At 42.2% G+C, this 17169-nt stretch overlaps 1 protein-coding gene across 4 annotated transcripts in view; it reads left to right on the plus strand.

Annotated features, from left to right (window-relative positions):
* Itprid1 (ITPR interacting domain containing 1) overlaps positions 1 to 17169 on the plus strand; it is a 119289-nt gene that overhangs the window by 16179 nt on the left and 85941 nt on the right. For 2 of the 4 annotated variants that reach the window (XM_052720599.1, XM_052720602.1), the window contains exons 1-4: positions 2551 to 2665; positions 2779 to 2962; positions 4775 to 4823; positions 5197 to 5240. In XM_052720599.1, the coding sequence (XP_052576559.1) occupies positions 2800 to 2962; positions 4775 to 4823; positions 5197 to 5240 (256 nt within the window). In that variant the 5' untranslated portion in view covers positions 2551 to 2665; positions 2779 to 2799. Of the gene's footprint in view, positions 1 to 2550; positions 2666 to 2778; positions 2963 to 4774; positions 4824 to 5196; positions 5241 to 9829; positions 10810 to 17169 lie in introns of those variants that run through there. The other 2 variants (XM_052720601.1, XM_052720603.1) reach the window with 2 other exon arrangements.

The raw sequence follows: 17169 nt of genomic DNA on the forward strand, positions 1-17169 counted from the left end.
GCTATTCCCGATGTGAAGGAATGTGCTCTAAGAAAAGTCTGAGAATTCCTCCAACATTCAGAAGGCAAAGAAACTGAGGTGAAAGTCAGGGTTCTGTGAGCTGTCAGATATGCTGCTTTAAACACATAAGAATCGAGAATGGATTGGGTGAGGTCGCTGAGTCAGTGGGTAGAGGCAACTGACTACCAGGCCTGAGGACCTGAGTTCAGGCCTCAGAACTCTGATGGCGGAAGGATAGACCAGACCTCTGAACTCCTTATCTTTTCCATGGCTTTCACACACACACACACACACACACACACACACACACACAAATAAATAAATAAATAAATAAATAAATAAATAAATAAATAAATAAATGCAAAAGTAAATTAAACAAACAAAACAGGCAACAAGAATGCTGCCCAAACTAACTGGAGTTCCCTTTCCCAAGACCCTTTGCTCTGGTCCATGTGCCACTCTGGAGATGGTTGTATAACACAGCCCTCTTGGCAAAGCCTGTGATGATTGTCACTGCATGAGTGTTTCATGTTTCCTAACATTGCTATAGGCTGATGGGAAAGGGAACAGTTGGGTTGATGTTGTTCAAACGAAAGAAAACTCAAAAAGAATCTCCATGGAACCACTTGTTTGCTCCTTTTGATGGTCTTCAGCATTCTGAGAATTTGGTAGCATTTTGGTACATTTGTGTTTTCTTTTTTCAACATATTAGCTTTTTGTTTGTACAAAGTGAAGAATTGGCACATAAAGTTTTGCACCTTTAAAAAATTAAACATGATGTAAGCAACCGTCCATGTTAGTGGGTCTCTTTATACACACAGGGGTCAATGCCATGGCCCTTAAAGTAGAAGGATGTGGGGAGAGAAACCACTGGATGTTTCAGGTTCTGGGAAAAAACATAATACAGGCTTAGGCTTCCTCCTAGGGTGAAGTGACACCAGCCAGCCCTGGGTTTTAAATGTTCCTGGAAACAGAGGGGTTTCTAGAGGAGGCACCAGGGCTCATAAAACACATCTTTCTCTAATGAGTCTAAGGATGTCTCAGGATAGCCTTGAGAACAAGTTTGGAATTTTACTTCTTGTGAAATTTTGCATTGTCAAAGCTAATGCTCTGATCCTCCCTCATACCCAGTGAATGCAAGGTGCTGCCAACGACGACTTTTCCTTTAAATTTTAAAGAGTCAAAACCTATGTGAAATCACATAACTATGCTTTTAATGCTGACCATGGAGCTACGTTCTCTAGTGTTCTCAATTCTAGTATACCAGACAACTTCTGCATGAAGTCTGAAATATAATCTGATCTGTATTACCTGTGCCTTGCATTGTTGTCATTTCTTTTTAATTTGCTACACAGGATATCCTAAAGTTAACATTCCTGAATAGAATGTCCACCTTTGAGTCCTTATTTTTGACTATTTGAAATTTTTTGGTCTTTAGATTTAGAATGTAAAAGTAATAATTACCATAAGCATCAGTCATTTTTGCAGTAAATTTACAACTGTACTTGTGAATGTACTTCACCTTATGGCACAATTTAAATATATAAAGCATGTAAGGGCAATGTTACTGACAATTGCATCTGGAGTGCTTGCCTGAACTTAAAAGAGAATAATGAGATATTTGCAGTGAGCCTGAATGTTTGCCTTTATCAGACACCCATCGCAAATGGCAGTTGATGTGCCATGTAATTAGTGATCAGGCACTGATACCAGGGTGCTAGGAATACTGCTGAATCCTGGCTCTTCAGCCATTTCTCTGAATTTAAAGATTGATCTGTTGTTGTTTATTTTTGCTTTTTACTCTTTTGCTCTCTGGTCTTTGGTCTTTTGTGGGGCCCACCATCCAGTTCGCAATTAAATCACACATGGAAGCTTATTCTTAATTATAAATGCCCGGCCTTAGCTTGGCTTGTTTCTTGGCAGCTTTTCTTAACTTTAAATTATCCCATCTACCTTTTGCCTCTAGGCTTTTTCCTTTTCTTATTTCTGTATATCTTACTTTCACCCTTACTCTGTGGTTGGCTGTGTGGCTATGTGGCTGGCCCCTAGCATCCTCCTCTCCTTGTTCTCTTGCTCTTCCTTCTTTTCCTCCCAGATTTCTCCTTCTATTTATTATCTCTGCCTGCCAGTCCCATCTGTCCTTTGATATGTCTTGCTATTGGCTATTCAGCTCTTTATTAGACCATCAGGTGTTTTAGACAGGCAAAGTAACACAGATTCACTGAGTTAAATAAATGAAATATAAAAGAATGCAAAACATCTTTGCATCATTAGACAAATGTTCCACAGCATAAACAAGTGTAATGCATCTTAAGATAATATTCTACAACACTGATTTAATGCTAATTGAAACATATGTTATGACAATAATTTAGGTAAAAAAGGATGGGTTTGAACCTGAACTTTGTAAAATAAATAAATAAAAACTTTTATATTTTTTTTAGCACCTATCATGTGCTCAAAGCTCAAAGACTAGCATGACATAAAAGTAAGTTTGTTGTCAAAGTTCAATTTTTCTGTTCTCTGTTCATATCTCGGAACACAACATTGAATCCATCAATGTGAATGTGGCCTTGTGACTAGCAATGCCAAGTTAATTCCTGGTCTGACTTTCCATAGCGAGGAAACTCTTCTGCCAAAATCAGCAGGAACTCTGCTTCAGTAGGTGAGCCTGTGTCAGTGAGATGGTGACTTTAGATGGCTCCATTGCTTCTAGAACCCTCCTTCTGGCTGAGCCAAACCTCATTGTTGCTGCTTTGTCTGCCTGTGTGGTTTTAGTCAGGTCGCAGAATCACCCTCATGATGATGGAGAAATTACAAGGATCTGACACCCCTGTAGCAGTCCTGGAAAAGAGCAAGAGAGAGATCCTAAGGCATACCAAGAGGGCATGGACACCTCTGGATGGCCAGCTGCTTCCTGGCTCTGAAGAAGAAAGCGCAATGGTCTCTATGCACATGCAAGGTAAGAGGGGCCTTCTAGGCATCTAGAAAATGTCCTGTCATGGGTGGTGAGAGATGTGAGGCTTTTGGTTGGGGGCAAGTGACTTCTAAGGATTTGAACTTGGCATTAAGAAACAAGTGTTCCTGACATGATGCCAAGCAGTTCTATGAAATGGACATGTCTGACCCCCCATGGACCTCAGCACAAATAGACTAACTAGGGGATAAACACTGCTTCCTTTCCAATCTAATTTCTAATGCTAAATTCCAAAATTCTGAAGACGCATCCAGGCTGGAACCATAAAGCTTCTCCCTCCCCTCCCCCACTCCTCTTCCTCCTTCCCCTCCTCATACCCTTGGTGCTCCCCCTCATGGTCCTCTCCCTAATGATGCTCCCCCTCCTAGTCCTCCTCCCTCTCACCTCCTCCTCCTCCTTTGTGCATATGTGTGTGAGAGAGACAGAGAAATAAAGAGATAGTCTTTCACTGAACCCGGGGCAGTGCATTTCGGCTAGACTGGCTGCTGGGGGGCTCAAGGGATCTTTGTCCTATAGTGCAGCCGCGCCCTGATCTTTTGTGGGTGCAGCCGCGCCCTGATCTTTGTCCTAGGGTGCAGCCGCGCCCTGACCTTTGTCCTATGGTGCAGCCACGCCCTGATCTTTGTCCTATGGTGCAGCCGCGCCCTGATCTTTGTCCTATAGTGCAGCCGCGCCCTGATCTTTGTCCTATGGTGCAGCCGCGCCCTGATCTTTGTCCTATGGTGCAGCCGCGCCCTGATCTTTGTCCTATGGTGCAGCCGCGCCCTGATCTTTGTCCTGTAGTGCAGCCGCGCCCTGATCTTTGTCCTACGGTGCAGCCGCGCCCTGATCTTTTGTGGGTGCTGGGGATCCAAATGCAGTTCCTTATGTTTGCTCAACAAGCGCTTGCCCTGAAACCCATCTCCCCAGCTCCCAATGAACCTTGTTTCAGAACACCATTTCATTGAATGTTTTTTGGCTTGAACGAGGCACTGATGATCATTTTAATAACATACAGAGTAATAAATAATAAAACATTCCCATTCTGTCCACCCATGGCACCACAAATCAATTCTACCCATAATCTCTTATGGGCTGTTTTGGTTCACCTGATAACTTATGTGAGGATTATTCAAATATTTTACAGACAAAGTCAGACTGAGCCCAGGGTATGAGGTGGTAGCCAACAGGAACTAGAGCAAATGTCTGTCAGGAGCTGTTCCCTGTCTTCTTTCCTTTTTCATTGCCTGTTTTTGAGCCAGTGCTAAAGATCCACCTTAAAAGGCTGGTGCCTTTTTAACACAGGTTGCCTTTGGAAATCCTGGGACTCTGCTGCAATTTGTCCCTGGAATGAATGCAAATCTGGTTTCTAACCTGGCAGAGAACTGCTTGCAAATAAACATTGCTGGCTAGCTGCCTTAGGTAAATGTTGGGATTTAATAAGGAGAGGTTCCGTGGTGATTTAGAACCAACAAGAGAGAAACAAAAGTCTCATACGCTTTTCTTCCCATTGTGTTCACACTAGGTAATTTTACAGTCATTCTAACATCTCTCACCCTTCATTGATTCATTTTGCTAGTCCTTAACATTTTGTTCCTTTCTTCTTAAGTTATAGTCTTTTGGCAAGTTTACATCCATTCTTGGAAGAGGCTGATTATGGAAACCAGGAGGTTGTGCCTCTAGGGGGAAAATGAATATGCTTACATGAACATGTGACTAACCATGTAGGAAACAGAGCTGCTGAGTGTGGCTGATGATAGAGTGGGTCATTGTAGCTGATTGTGCTTTGACTAACAGATCTGTTTTTTTTCTTTATAGAAAATTCCAAACAGGAAAGTATCCAGCAGTGGCTGGACTCTGGATTCTTGTAAGTGGTGCTTTATTTTATTTTAGCATGTGTGTGCGCCTTATACATTTCTCTTGCAAAGCTCCATGAAAATAATGTGGGTTAACCCTCCGTGGGATGGGCTCCCAGCTACGGGTTACCACAGTGGGAGAGGTATGATTTTCCTACTCACTGGGTACTTGAAGGATTACTATGTTCCTTCAAAAGCGATATGTCAATTAAAAAGTGCAAAAATTGGACGAATCCTATTTGGAGCCGACTGTGCGTTCACTTTTTAAAGTCCTCTCAGTGAAATCTAAGTCTGACTTTCTGTTCAGTTTAATTACAAAAGCAACTCGGTACTAATGTATTTACACACAGTTTGGGGCTCACAAGGCTTCTGCTTCTTTTGTAGTGTCTCTGTAAATGAAAACTTCCAGCAAGCCATCAACCATTCTGGTAAGTCAAGAAAACCCAGAGCATCTGTGCTTTGTAGAGCTGAGTAGATGTATGTGTGGAAAACACTCATGTTAATAGATCTTCCTCAAGGGAGACATAGAAGGGGCTTTCAGAAGCAAGTTGATCTTCTCATTTGATTTTATAAGACTAGGACTCAGAAAGTGCGGCCACGCCCCCAGCAGGAGGTTATGGGCTGAAACCAGGGTCCTTGCTACCATCAAACACTCAGACTGCAGCAGGAAACTCTCAGGGTCTATGCAGACATTTGTGTCCTTATGAAAACAAAATAGCTTAATTATTCATAATATACTATAGTTTTATTTCTAAACCTGCTTTCTCTCTGGTATTTTGGTATCAAAATTCTATTTCTATCTCTTCTATAATGATATATTTATCCTAGAGCTGAACAAATGACTAAATCCTAAACCAAACAGCACAAATATTTCTGAGACAGGAAATGTATCATACTGTCTTCCTAGGATTTGATAAATAACATTATTAAAATAATGAGTACAGGTCTCACGGATTCCATCTTCATTAAATGAAAATACCTGACTTCATGGGATCTAAGATCCCTCCATTATAAAACGAGCTTATTTTATAAATACCACTGGATGGATCAGATGAAATCTTGTGACTGAAAATGAAAATCAGCATTCACTCCAAGCCTTGATCATAGGTGTTAAAATAAATAACATACTAGAATTGAGCAAATGCCTAAAGAATGTGTTCAAATATGACATAAACTAGGAATATAATGATTAGAGGGAAGTCTGTTAGTCTTACAGTAACTCACCTTGCTGCTCTTAATTATTTCACATCGCCATCATCAAGTAAGATTGACTACTACTTGCCAAGCAATTTAAATTGGGACATTATACTTTAAAAGTTTAAACAATCTGTATTTGAAATTTTCTCCTTCACTGGGTGCTTTATAGTTTATATTTATTTATATTTATTTTTTATTCTTTGACAGTGTCATCATACATAATGAATTTAGTCATCATCTCCTATTGCCTCCTGTTATCCCCAGTTTCTTCTCTTGTCGTCTCCTTCTCTTCCCAGAAAGTTCCCTCCTATTTTCACGGCATGTGTGTGTTCTACTGCGTTTGATTAGGGTTGCTCACATAAGCATGGGTGAAAAGTTGTTTACTGGATCACATCCAACCAATCAGTGGCTACGTGACTGACGAAAGCGATGTTCTTCCCTAAGAACCATTAAGTGCCAAGAGTGCCTCAGGGAGAGTTAGGCCTCATGAGCCCTTTCCTCTTCCATGATAAAATATTGACAGGCCCACTCTTGTGTGGGTCTCTAGACCTGAAGTGGGTTCACTGAACGAAGGCTATATCCTTCTAAGAGAAGTCTTTTTACAACACACCTGACCATACTCTGTCCCCTCCATTCTGTCCATCCTTCCTCCTACATAGACCTTTAGCCCCAGAAAGAGCATTGTGGGTGACCCATTCCGATGTCCTTTACTCTCCACACTGACTAGTTATGTGTTTCTGCATTTACTGCTGTAGGCTGTAACAAAACACTTCTCTGATGACGAATAAGGAAAACACTAATCTATGGATAGAAACATGGGAGTTTGTTTATAGAAGGCAATTTGACCACATTTCATTTAAAAATGGTTTATATTTACCATGAAGCTTCTGTGATGTCAAAATTTCTGAACATTTGTTTCCAATCAATTGAATATGACAATCTCTCTATTCATATTAATTCAGACTCAAGGAAGAGACAAAAGCGTAGGTACATTTCTCAGTGTAGATCTGTCTTTGACTCTTGCTCATGTGATGGGGAGAGGCCTTTGGTTATACTGTATTAAAAACTTCACTTCCTGGAAAATACAGCTCCTGGTCTGGCCTCATCAGAGCCAAGCTGGTGAACTCCGAAGGCACAGGCAGGAGGGAAGCAGGGTCTCTGTGTGGTTCTGAGATCAGAAGGGCACAGCTTCTATCTGGCAGTTCCTTCATCTTCAGCAAGGCCTTTAACAATAGAAGGGCTTCTACAAGCGAACTGAGTTGTTGCTGTCCAAGGCCTTTCTCACTGATCACATCGTGAACTGATTCACCCATGTGGGGACAGAGCTGGTCTCATTCTTGTGCTACAAGAGTCTCAGTGTCAAATGGCACGAGTTTTGGTCACAGAAGGTGAGTTTTGGTCACAGGCATGAAGATGGACTTGCAGCTTTCCATGAGTCCTTATGTACATAAAGATGCACAGAGCTTAGGGGAGTCCAGAGCCACACTGCAAAGTGTGGGGGAAGAAAAATAAATTTCAGGGAAGGAAGAAAAGCAGTTGCTGCTAAAAAATGATGAGGATAAAACTCAGAAAACCCTGGTGGGATAGAAGGTGATGTCACATTATCTTCCTCCTTCCCACAGAGACAGTGGCTTAACACAGAAAGGTCTCCCTCTAACTAGAATGGATACGCTCCCTTGTCCCTTCTTTCCATATTAATTTTAATAATTGCAGAAGGCTGGGCAGCTGCCCTTCCCACTTATGTCCCAACTAACGCAGACTTCATGAATGATGCTCTCTTACCGTCTGCCCCATTTGCTAACAAATGTCACGGCACTGTAGCTGAAAACCCTGTGGCCTCCTTTACGTCTCCCCAGAGTGCTGTCTTCTAACTAGCAGGTGGTGACTTATAAGCAAGACTTGGGCAGCATTCGCTTTCATTCTCTATTCCCTTTCTAAAAAACCCACTGCCGAGTCCAGATGACCTCTCCTTATTGGTTTCTAACTGCACAGCCGTTGACTATGTGGGCTTGGTGGAGTACCACAGATCTACCCACACCATAACCACACACTCCGAGCCTCTTTAAGGACACAGTGCCAAGGACCACGTCCATAAGATCCATCTCCCCAGACTGACGACTCACTCTTCATCTCGCATGACATACTGAAACTGTAGACAGTGTCAGTTTGTGGCAAGTTCATTGCCACCACCCGGGAACAGGCTGATTGTCACTTCCACCTGACTGTGAAAGTGTGCACTTATTACAGTGTAAAGATGAGACAGTCAGGATTAACCAACGCTTCAACATGTAAAGTAACACAATTGACATGGTTGACGACACACCCACCCATCGTCGCCAGTGAAAAGGCCAGAGCCATTTCCCGTGTCAGAAAAGCAGTTTCTGGAACAGATGTCGTGACAGTTACTACTTGGTGGACAGTTAATTCATTCATCTTCTTCAATATTCTGATTTTTCTGCTTTTCTAGTACTAGAAACTGAACACAAGGTCTTGTGTGTGCTAAGCAAGCAGCATAAAACTGGGTTCTATGCTAGGCCATGTTCTTTTTTAAAAAATAATTTCTTTATTTTATGTGCATTGGTGTGAAGGTATCAGATCCTCTAGAACTGGAGTTAGAGACAGTTGTGAGCTGTGTTGTGGGTCCTGGGAATTGAACCTGGGTCCTCTGGAAGAGCAGCCAGTGCTCTTAACTGGTGAGCCATCTCTACAGACCCTAGACCATGTTCTTTTAAGACATTAACTTGTTGCATAGCTCAAGCTGGCCTTGAACTTTATTCCTCTCCCTCCAGAACTCTAGGCTTTCAGGTATGTGCCAGTCCTTAGACAGGTCCCCAGAGGAGTAAATGTGTTTATTTCCTGAAGGGATATGTTAAATCATAAAATTTAGAAAAGCAATTACAAGCTTGGTGCTCTGCATCACAAGAAAGGATCAAAGTAAACCCAGCTGAAGCCCGTTAAAGCCCGTGAAGGGAAAGTATGTAGAGTGAAGACTGTTGTTCCCTGCTTCTTAAACAGTGGCTGTGACTCTACATGGGGTCACACAGCTGTGGGAGTCACCAAAAACCTGGCAGCAGTAAAAGGTTTCTGAATATATAATGAGAAAGACATCCCACAGCAAAAACTTCATTCCAAATCAAATATGTAATGGAACCCAAATGGCAGCACACAACCAGATTTGTGTCACGTGACTTCACCTTGGTTCTCACCACGCATCAGGCTCATGATGCAATGCCAACAAATGTTTCATAGACCACCCTGGAATGCAGTGGGACCATTGTGTGTCATGAAGTAGAGTGAATTACTGTTATAGGAGCATAACAATTTAATTATGGGATGTAAAACTTTTGACATTTTCCTACAATCATTCCTCTGTGTGTAAGAATCAGATAGTTTATCTTTGGATATGTTTTGTTAGAACATTTGATCTTAAAAACTAATGTTTGACTTGCTGACTTGAGTTTTATTTAAAAAAAAATCATTCAATGAACATGGCCTTGAAAATAGGACAGAATCTCCCACAATACCTGAAATGGCTCTAAAATACTTCTGCCATTTTGTACTGTGTATTTATGCAACAAATGTTCTCATCATGGCTAATTATTAAATCAGAATATCATTCAGCTCCCCCAAACACCGAATGCTCTGTAATTCCACTCTGTGGCAAATATTTCAGAAAAAGTTTAGTTCTATGCATAGTATTAATAGAACACATCAATCTCATTAGTGTAAAATTTGTATTTTATTTTAAAATGATAAAATTATATTATGTATAGGAAAGAATTATTTTAAAATAAACTTTTTTTTTTTTGGTTTTTCAAGACAGGGTTTCTCTGTATAGTTTTGGTGCCTCCTGGATCTCACTCTGTAGACCAGACTGGCCTTGAACTCAGAGAGATCTGCCTGGCTCTGCCTCCCCAGTGCTGGGATTAAAGGTGTGTACCACCACCACCCAGCTTAAAATAAACTTCTTTATAACTTATTATGGATAAATGTTTGGTTGTGTACTTATTTTATATACCCAGGTATCTTAATCATTGTTTTATTACTGTGAGAGATTCCATGACCAAGGCAACTCTTACAAAAGAGAGAGTTTAATTGGAGGCTTGCATAGAGTTTCAGAGGTTAACCCATTATCATCATGGTGGTGAACATGGTGCCAGGCAGGCAAGCATCATGCTGGAGAAGTAGCTGAGAGTTCTACATACTGATCAGTAGGCAGAGAGAGAGAGAAAGACTGGGGTTGGCATGGGCTTTTGAAACCTCAAAGCCCATCCCCAGTGACACACTTCCTCAAACAAGGCCAGGCCTCTTTATCCTTCTAATCTTTTTGAATAGTGCCACTCCCTGATGACTAAACATTCAAATATATTACCCTGTGTGGGGGATTCTTTCTTATTCAAACCACCACACCAGGCCAGAGGGGTTTGAGTGGAAGCTGAAGACACCCTGCTCTGGGGAGGCTCAGATATGTGACGACTCTTGCTCTCAACAATCTTACTCTTTCTCCATCATGGCAATTTGAATATAATCTAGACTAGCCTCACAATGAGACCCTATAGTCTTAACTCCTCCTGCTTCTTAATCTTTCTTCATCTAATGTCTCCTAGGTTGAAGTCTTGTTCAGATGGCCTCTTGCAATTCTCTGAGGCCTCCCAAGCCCTGTATTCTTTGAGAGCCTTCTGGATTCTACATGGAGATGCACTTTGTCTCGTGAACAACAGTTAGACCCATTGGCTTATACTAGCTCAGATTATTAGAGACCTGATCTTCCTCCCTGGCGAAATGGAAATCCTAACGAGGGTATGGATCATCTTTAAACTCAGTGGCCCCAAAACTAATCAAAAAAGGATCTGAATAAAACACAAATATGATGTTATCAGGTTAGAAGTCTTTCTCAGAAGATTAGACCTAGTCAATGAAAAATCAAGAAAACAATGAGGCAACCAAGAACACTTAATATGATGGAAGTAATAAGAGTTTGAATAAAGACAAAGAAATGGAAGAAAACTAAATGTATGCAGGAAAGCATATGGAAAGCAATCAGTCTGAAGAAGTGGCTTGTGCAGTGAGGGAGGCAGTTATTTTTGTTTAAATAAAATGTACTCAGATGATAAATTTCTGAAAGTCCAAAAAGGAGGAATCACATACAGTCTCAGGATGGGGACAGCAGAGGAGTGTCATCTAAGACCTGGTTTCAAATGCATGGGTAGTTGTAACTGAGGTCTGGGATCAGTCAGATTCTAATGTCATGATTTTGCTTAGAAGAGAGTGATGAACAATTTTTGATGAGCATCTCTATTGGTGTGGCTTATGACCTTACTACAAGGAGGAAACAGACGTGAGGTTCTGATGCTCTCTTGGCTGTGGGAGAGGCTGCTACATCCTGCTACATCCGGAGCCTAACTTATTACTGATTCAGGCTTAAGATGGCAAGGTTTTGTACCAGTGTCAACTCTGGAACAAGGAAGAAGAGAGCATGCCACTCAGAAAATAAGCAGGACATAGGATGAGGGAGAGAGAAAATGGTTCCAGTTAGCTTTACAACTTTTAATGTATGAGACAATATATAAGAGTCTCTTTGGGGTAAGAATATGGATTAATAATTTACCAAACCAGACAAACATACTGTGGATTACCTCTACAAAGTGCTCTGGTCAAGCAGGAGTTAAATTTGCAGAAAGCTGCAGAATGCTATTATTTTAGAGAACTGCAAAAACAGTAATTTGATTAGTCTATTGGACGATATTCCAAAGAACCAAATGTCTTCTATGAATCAGTCAGAAATGCTTAGGAAAACCAAAATAAAAAATGCGTTCTAAGCCAACAAAGGTGCTAATTAGTGCCTTCTGCATATCTGACTGCATCTTCTCCAGTAATCCATTGTGTAGGGTTAAGTGCGGTATCTGCTGCTTCAGATGGCAGGAGTCCACCTAACAGTAGGGAGGGTGGCTGGAGATTATATCTAGAAGGAAGCAGAATGGGAATTTTAACCACGGAAGGGAATGAAAGCCACAGAGTAGGGACTTCTGTTCTCGCTTTAATTCTCCCCCAAACCAATCCTTAGGGAACTTGTTGGTAGCAGGAATTTGCTGACCTTTGTTTCACCTTCTCCAAATGCTTTCAGTCAGCATTAAAAAAATCTAAGAAGGGATCCTGGAAGGGGGAAATGGCAGAGAAAGCATCAAAGCCAAAACAAGATGGAGTGTGGAACTGAAGGTGCCCTGCCAGCAGGGCGCTTCACTGCCTCAGAGATGTAGGTGTGTCCATGAGTTCTGCCTTCTGCACACACAGCCTTCAGCCTGGTGCCTACAGAAGTTTCAGGACATCTGGTGTAACAGGGGAAGCTTTCCACTCCCGCTATGATGTCCCGTTCTTCCGATTCTTGCTCTGATCAGAGGTAGCAAATGCTCGAAGGAGCTGGGCAGATAATCACTAATGAAGCAGGCAGCACAGAGACTAGAAAATTGGAGTGTAGGCTGCCTTCAACAGATTGCTACCCCGAAGACACCTGGGCCTGTTCTGCTCTCCCTTCCAAGTTTTAAGGAAAGTCTTGGAATTCCAATCCCTGTGAGTCCTGGCACACTACGGGCCACTAGCTTGTGCCTCTTCTTCAGGTTCGTCTTGGAAACAGGCCAGAGAAGCCTTAACCTTGACAAATCCAACCTTGGCCTCCAGGAAGCTTACCTTGCAAGTCAGAAAAATGGGGGCGGGGGAAGTAATAGTTTCATACTGCTGTCTGTAAGACTCTCCACAAGTGTGTCCACCTGCTGCAGGACCAGCTGCTGCTTCTGAGGATTCAAGATATCAATACACAGAAACACTGTGAACCCAGGACTTGGTCTCCCAGGGCTGAGGGAGATGGGGAATGTAGAATAGAAATCGACCAGGCTTTTCTTTAAAAGTCTTATCAGGTTCCATGGCCTGGGTTTTCTTCAGACTCTCAGCTTGGCAGCAGAGAGTGCTGCATGTCTGGATGCACTGACTGAGCCTGAATTTTGTGTCATTTCCAGAACTGTCCAGAAAAGTATCAGGAGTCTAGAAAAACCCTCAGTAGCTGTATGTGTGTATCCACGATGATGAGATTGAGGCGACAGGGCAGCCATCTCCTAACTGGTGCTGATGCTAAGCCTCGGGGGACATGGCTGAATGATGGAAGACAGGGAAGCTCTTCACCCGGCTGGTGCTGATGGTGTTAAGGTTTCCATGTGTATCAGGAGACCACAAAATCCCCCACTGTGAGCAAGCCTGGCCCACATCACATTCCATCGACCATATGCTACCTTTAGCAACTTCTTTTTCTGTTGGATGCTGCCCTTTGTTTCCTGGCAACCAGCTTGCTCCTAACTACAGTATCAGGCAGAGGGATGTGTTCTCTGGAGTGTGGCTACAGTGTGGTCACTGAAATTTCATGAAGTCCAGGGCAAGAGGAGCCAGTGTCCAGTGACCAGAATTTTCTGGGTGACTGGATTTTTTTCAAGGGCTATGTTTTTTTTTTTAATGTAGCAAGGCTGAGTTAATTCTTCTCATCAATATCAGAAAATGGACCATTTCCTCTCTGACAGTTTGAGCAATTCACTGTGACCACAGTGCCAGATCCCTGCACGGACATACACATTCATTCACATTTTCTAGGAAACCTGCAACAGACAACTGGAAAAGGCGGGTGCAACACAGGAGCAGCCACAGGACAAAGCATGAAATGCCCCAGAACCACAGAGCTCCTCCGTAGGGAGAGCTGCATAGAAGGAATCCAGAATTCCCCTGACGAGCTAGCCCAGGTATGCACAGGCATTCACTCAGTGGATTACAAAGTAAAAATGGAGGCCATCCTGACAGGAAGAGGGAAGAAAACCATAGGGGAAGTTTGCCTAAAATGGTAAAAGGAATTTATTTTACCTTCCATTTAGCAACTTGTTACTTAATTCATCATGACATCAAGTCTTCAAGTAATTGCTGAGAATTTGTACTGTGCTTGTTTTATGATGTGATTAATAAGGTGGTAAATCAGCTTTCTTTCATGTGACAACTTCACTTGATTGTTATTTTGTGATCTTGAGATGCTCCAAGAGCTGTGTTCGGTGAGCAAGTATGCTGCTATGGATTAATAACGCCTTTCCAGGTGAGGGGCCAGTATTGTTTACAAACTCTGGCTCATTGGGGTGTCTATTGGCATAAAAAAAAAGCAGCTAAATGCAAGGTCACATTCCCTAGAATACTCTGTAAAGCAGTGGTAAATTTTAGTCGTTATTGATTTCCTAAGATTAGATACATTCCCCCAGATTCATTTCCTTAAAAAGTTTACTTATTAACTTTATAAAAAAAAATGTCCTTTACCCCATGTGAAAATCTGCCAGATGAAGATTTAAAAAACTCTGTCTAGGCTCAGTGAAAAGCTTCTGTGATTGATTAGTGATGACTGACATGGGAATAGTGTTGAGAGAATGCACATGGCCTATATCTAGCGTTCAAATAGATGGATGTTTCTCATCCTACCTTACTCTGATGAGGGTCCCACTTGCTTTGCTGTACATTCTATGTATTTTTACTCTCGTTAGCTCTTTATAAGCTTAGTCTGCCTCCACTCCACAGTGACTGCTTACCTTGGTGGTCATCCCATAATATTGGCATCTCCAAAACTGCTAGGGTCTCTTGTGGCAACTGGGTTGCACTTTTGCCAATAGCCCCTCATAGGCTCTTTTTATGATGCCAAACCTCAACTTCTCTTCATGACCCCTTTGACCCTGAGCCTTCAACTGCCACTGAGGCTGTACCTTCATCAGTGGCCTCTCCTGGCCTCTCACAGTGCCAAGCCTCAGTTGCTCTCTATGACCCTTTCATGCCTTCAAAACCAGTACCACCTGGGAGACTTTTACATATTACCAATCCCATCTGCCAACACAAGGTAAAACCTTGGCTGCCTCTGGAACACAGCTTCTGTGTGTTCTCAGGAAACACTTCTCAGAAGATTTCACCTCAGCGATGCTGGTCTCTTTTTTTTTTTTCCCTCAGAACTGAGGACCGAACCCAGGGCCTTGCGCTTGCTAGGCAAGCACTCTACCACGGAGCTAAATCCCCAACCCCGTGCTGGTCTCTTCTTAATCACCACTAATTTATTAGCTCCAGCTAACCAGCATCAATTGTCCCAGTAACACAAAGGTTTTACTTCAGTGGTGCTGGTCTCTTGTTAATTATGACTGACTCTTCAGCCCCAGCTGACCAGAACAACAGAATCTTAATTCAAAAGAGCAAATGGTCCAGATAAGTTCTTCAAATTTCCCTCTGAAATTTCACAAGCCAGGCCTCCATTTTCTGCATTGCTGTCAACATTCTTATCTTCTAAGCTCCCACAGAACATCCCATTGAGCGCTCCACAATCAATGGTGTTTCTAGTCCAAAACTTTGTGCTATTGATGGTGTCCTTTGCCTTATACAGGCTTTTCAGTTTCATGAGATCCCATTTATTGATTGCTGATCTTAGTGCCTGTGCTATATGTGTTCTGTTCAGGAAGTTGTCTCCTGTGCCAATGTATTCAAGGCTGTTCCCCACTTTCTCTTCTGTCAGGTTCAGTGTATCTGGTTTTATGGTGAGGTCTTTGATCCGCTTGGACTTGAGTTTTGTGCAGGGTGATAGATATGGATCTATATTTTCATTCTTCTACATGCTGACATCCAGTTATGCCAGGACCATTTGTTGAAGCATATGAGTATTCTTATCTCCAGTCCCTGAACTTGAAATACACAGTCAAGTTCCTAGAATCCTTGCCGTCATTCAGTGACTCACTACCTAGACAGTAACCCTGGCTCCAAACTAAAGCCCTTTATAACACCCAGCATTTTCCCTGTGTGTCCCTCAGTCAGGTTTTCTCATTCAAACCTTGACCTGTTTTTCTTTATTGTGGAGGAAAGCTTTATTTTCTCCCAGTACAGGTGGCAACACCTAAGTTTATGCATGTCACTTGGTGTAACAGGACAGCCAGGAGTGACAAGTCTGGTGGACATTCTGATAAATTTGCCCATGATCTGAATATTTCCTTTTGTAGATGTTGTTGACATGTGACACTGTCTGAATATTGCAGTGGCCTCTAAGTGTCCCCTATAATGTCCAACAGTTATTTTGCCCCCCAGCACCATCCTCCTGGCATCTAACGGGCAACTGGATCCTCAGCACCATCTTTATCATGTACAATGTTTTGCTCAAAACAATGGATTTTCATATCCTGATGCATAAATGTAAATTACGCTTTTTGGCTTTCAAATGCACCGTGGGACATTCTGTTGGCAGTGTGGTGTTTGGAAAAGAAAGAAAACAACAACAGCAGCAAACCAAAATAAGCTGTGGCATTTTACTGGCCATGAGAAGTTTATATAACTGTGCTGCCTCCTTTCTTTCTCCCTTGAGTGTGAAATAACAAGCCCCATTTCAAGGACTTACTCTGGGAACACAGAAGACTGCACAGAGGCTGGAGGGGTGATTTACAGTGAAGGACACTTGTTGCAGTTTTTGCAGATGATCCAGGTTCAGATCCCATCACCCACATGGCTTAAAACCATCCATAACTCTAGTTCCACGACATCTGATACTCTCTTCTGGACTCCTCAAATGCATTGTACATATCTATATGCAGGCAAACATGCACATAGAATAAAATAAATAAATCTAAAAAGATTAATAAAATAAATTGTATAAATGGCAGGTTGAGCATGGTTAGTGCAAAATAAATACTGTTATTATTGTAACCAATAATAAAGGTAGGAAATAAATTCCTTAACTTTGCTGCACTTGTCTGAGCACCCCTGGAGGCTAATGATCCTGTGGAAATAGCCCCAGAATGGTACTTCACGCATGCTGCAGATGCCAGTTCGATTATCTCTAACAATGATTCTCCATTATCCACCACATTCTAACCACACTTCAAAATCCAAATATCTTTTCCATGAAACCTTTGCTAAGCTTCCTGTTTGCTGCTGACCTCATCCCCACCCTCCCACTCCCACACTGAGTGTGCATTTGGTGCACTGTATCTTGTTCGTTGCAGAGACAGTGCCAGTTAACACTGATGGACACAGGAATCCCTTCCCACAAAGGCTCACCTTGAGATGAGAAATCTTCTTCCGACATGGATGACAATCATGTTTACTCCTCTTTTTTTGTGATTGCAG

The sequence above is a fragment of the Peromyscus californicus genome, unplaced genomic scaffold (assembly GCF_007827085.1).
Source record: "Peromyscus californicus insignis strain IS unplaced genomic scaffold, ASM782708v3 Scaffold_6__1_contigs__length_162567912, whole genome shotgun sequence".
Lineage (NCBI taxonomy): Eukaryota > Metazoa > Chordata > Mammalia > Rodentia > Cricetidae > Peromyscus > Peromyscus californicus.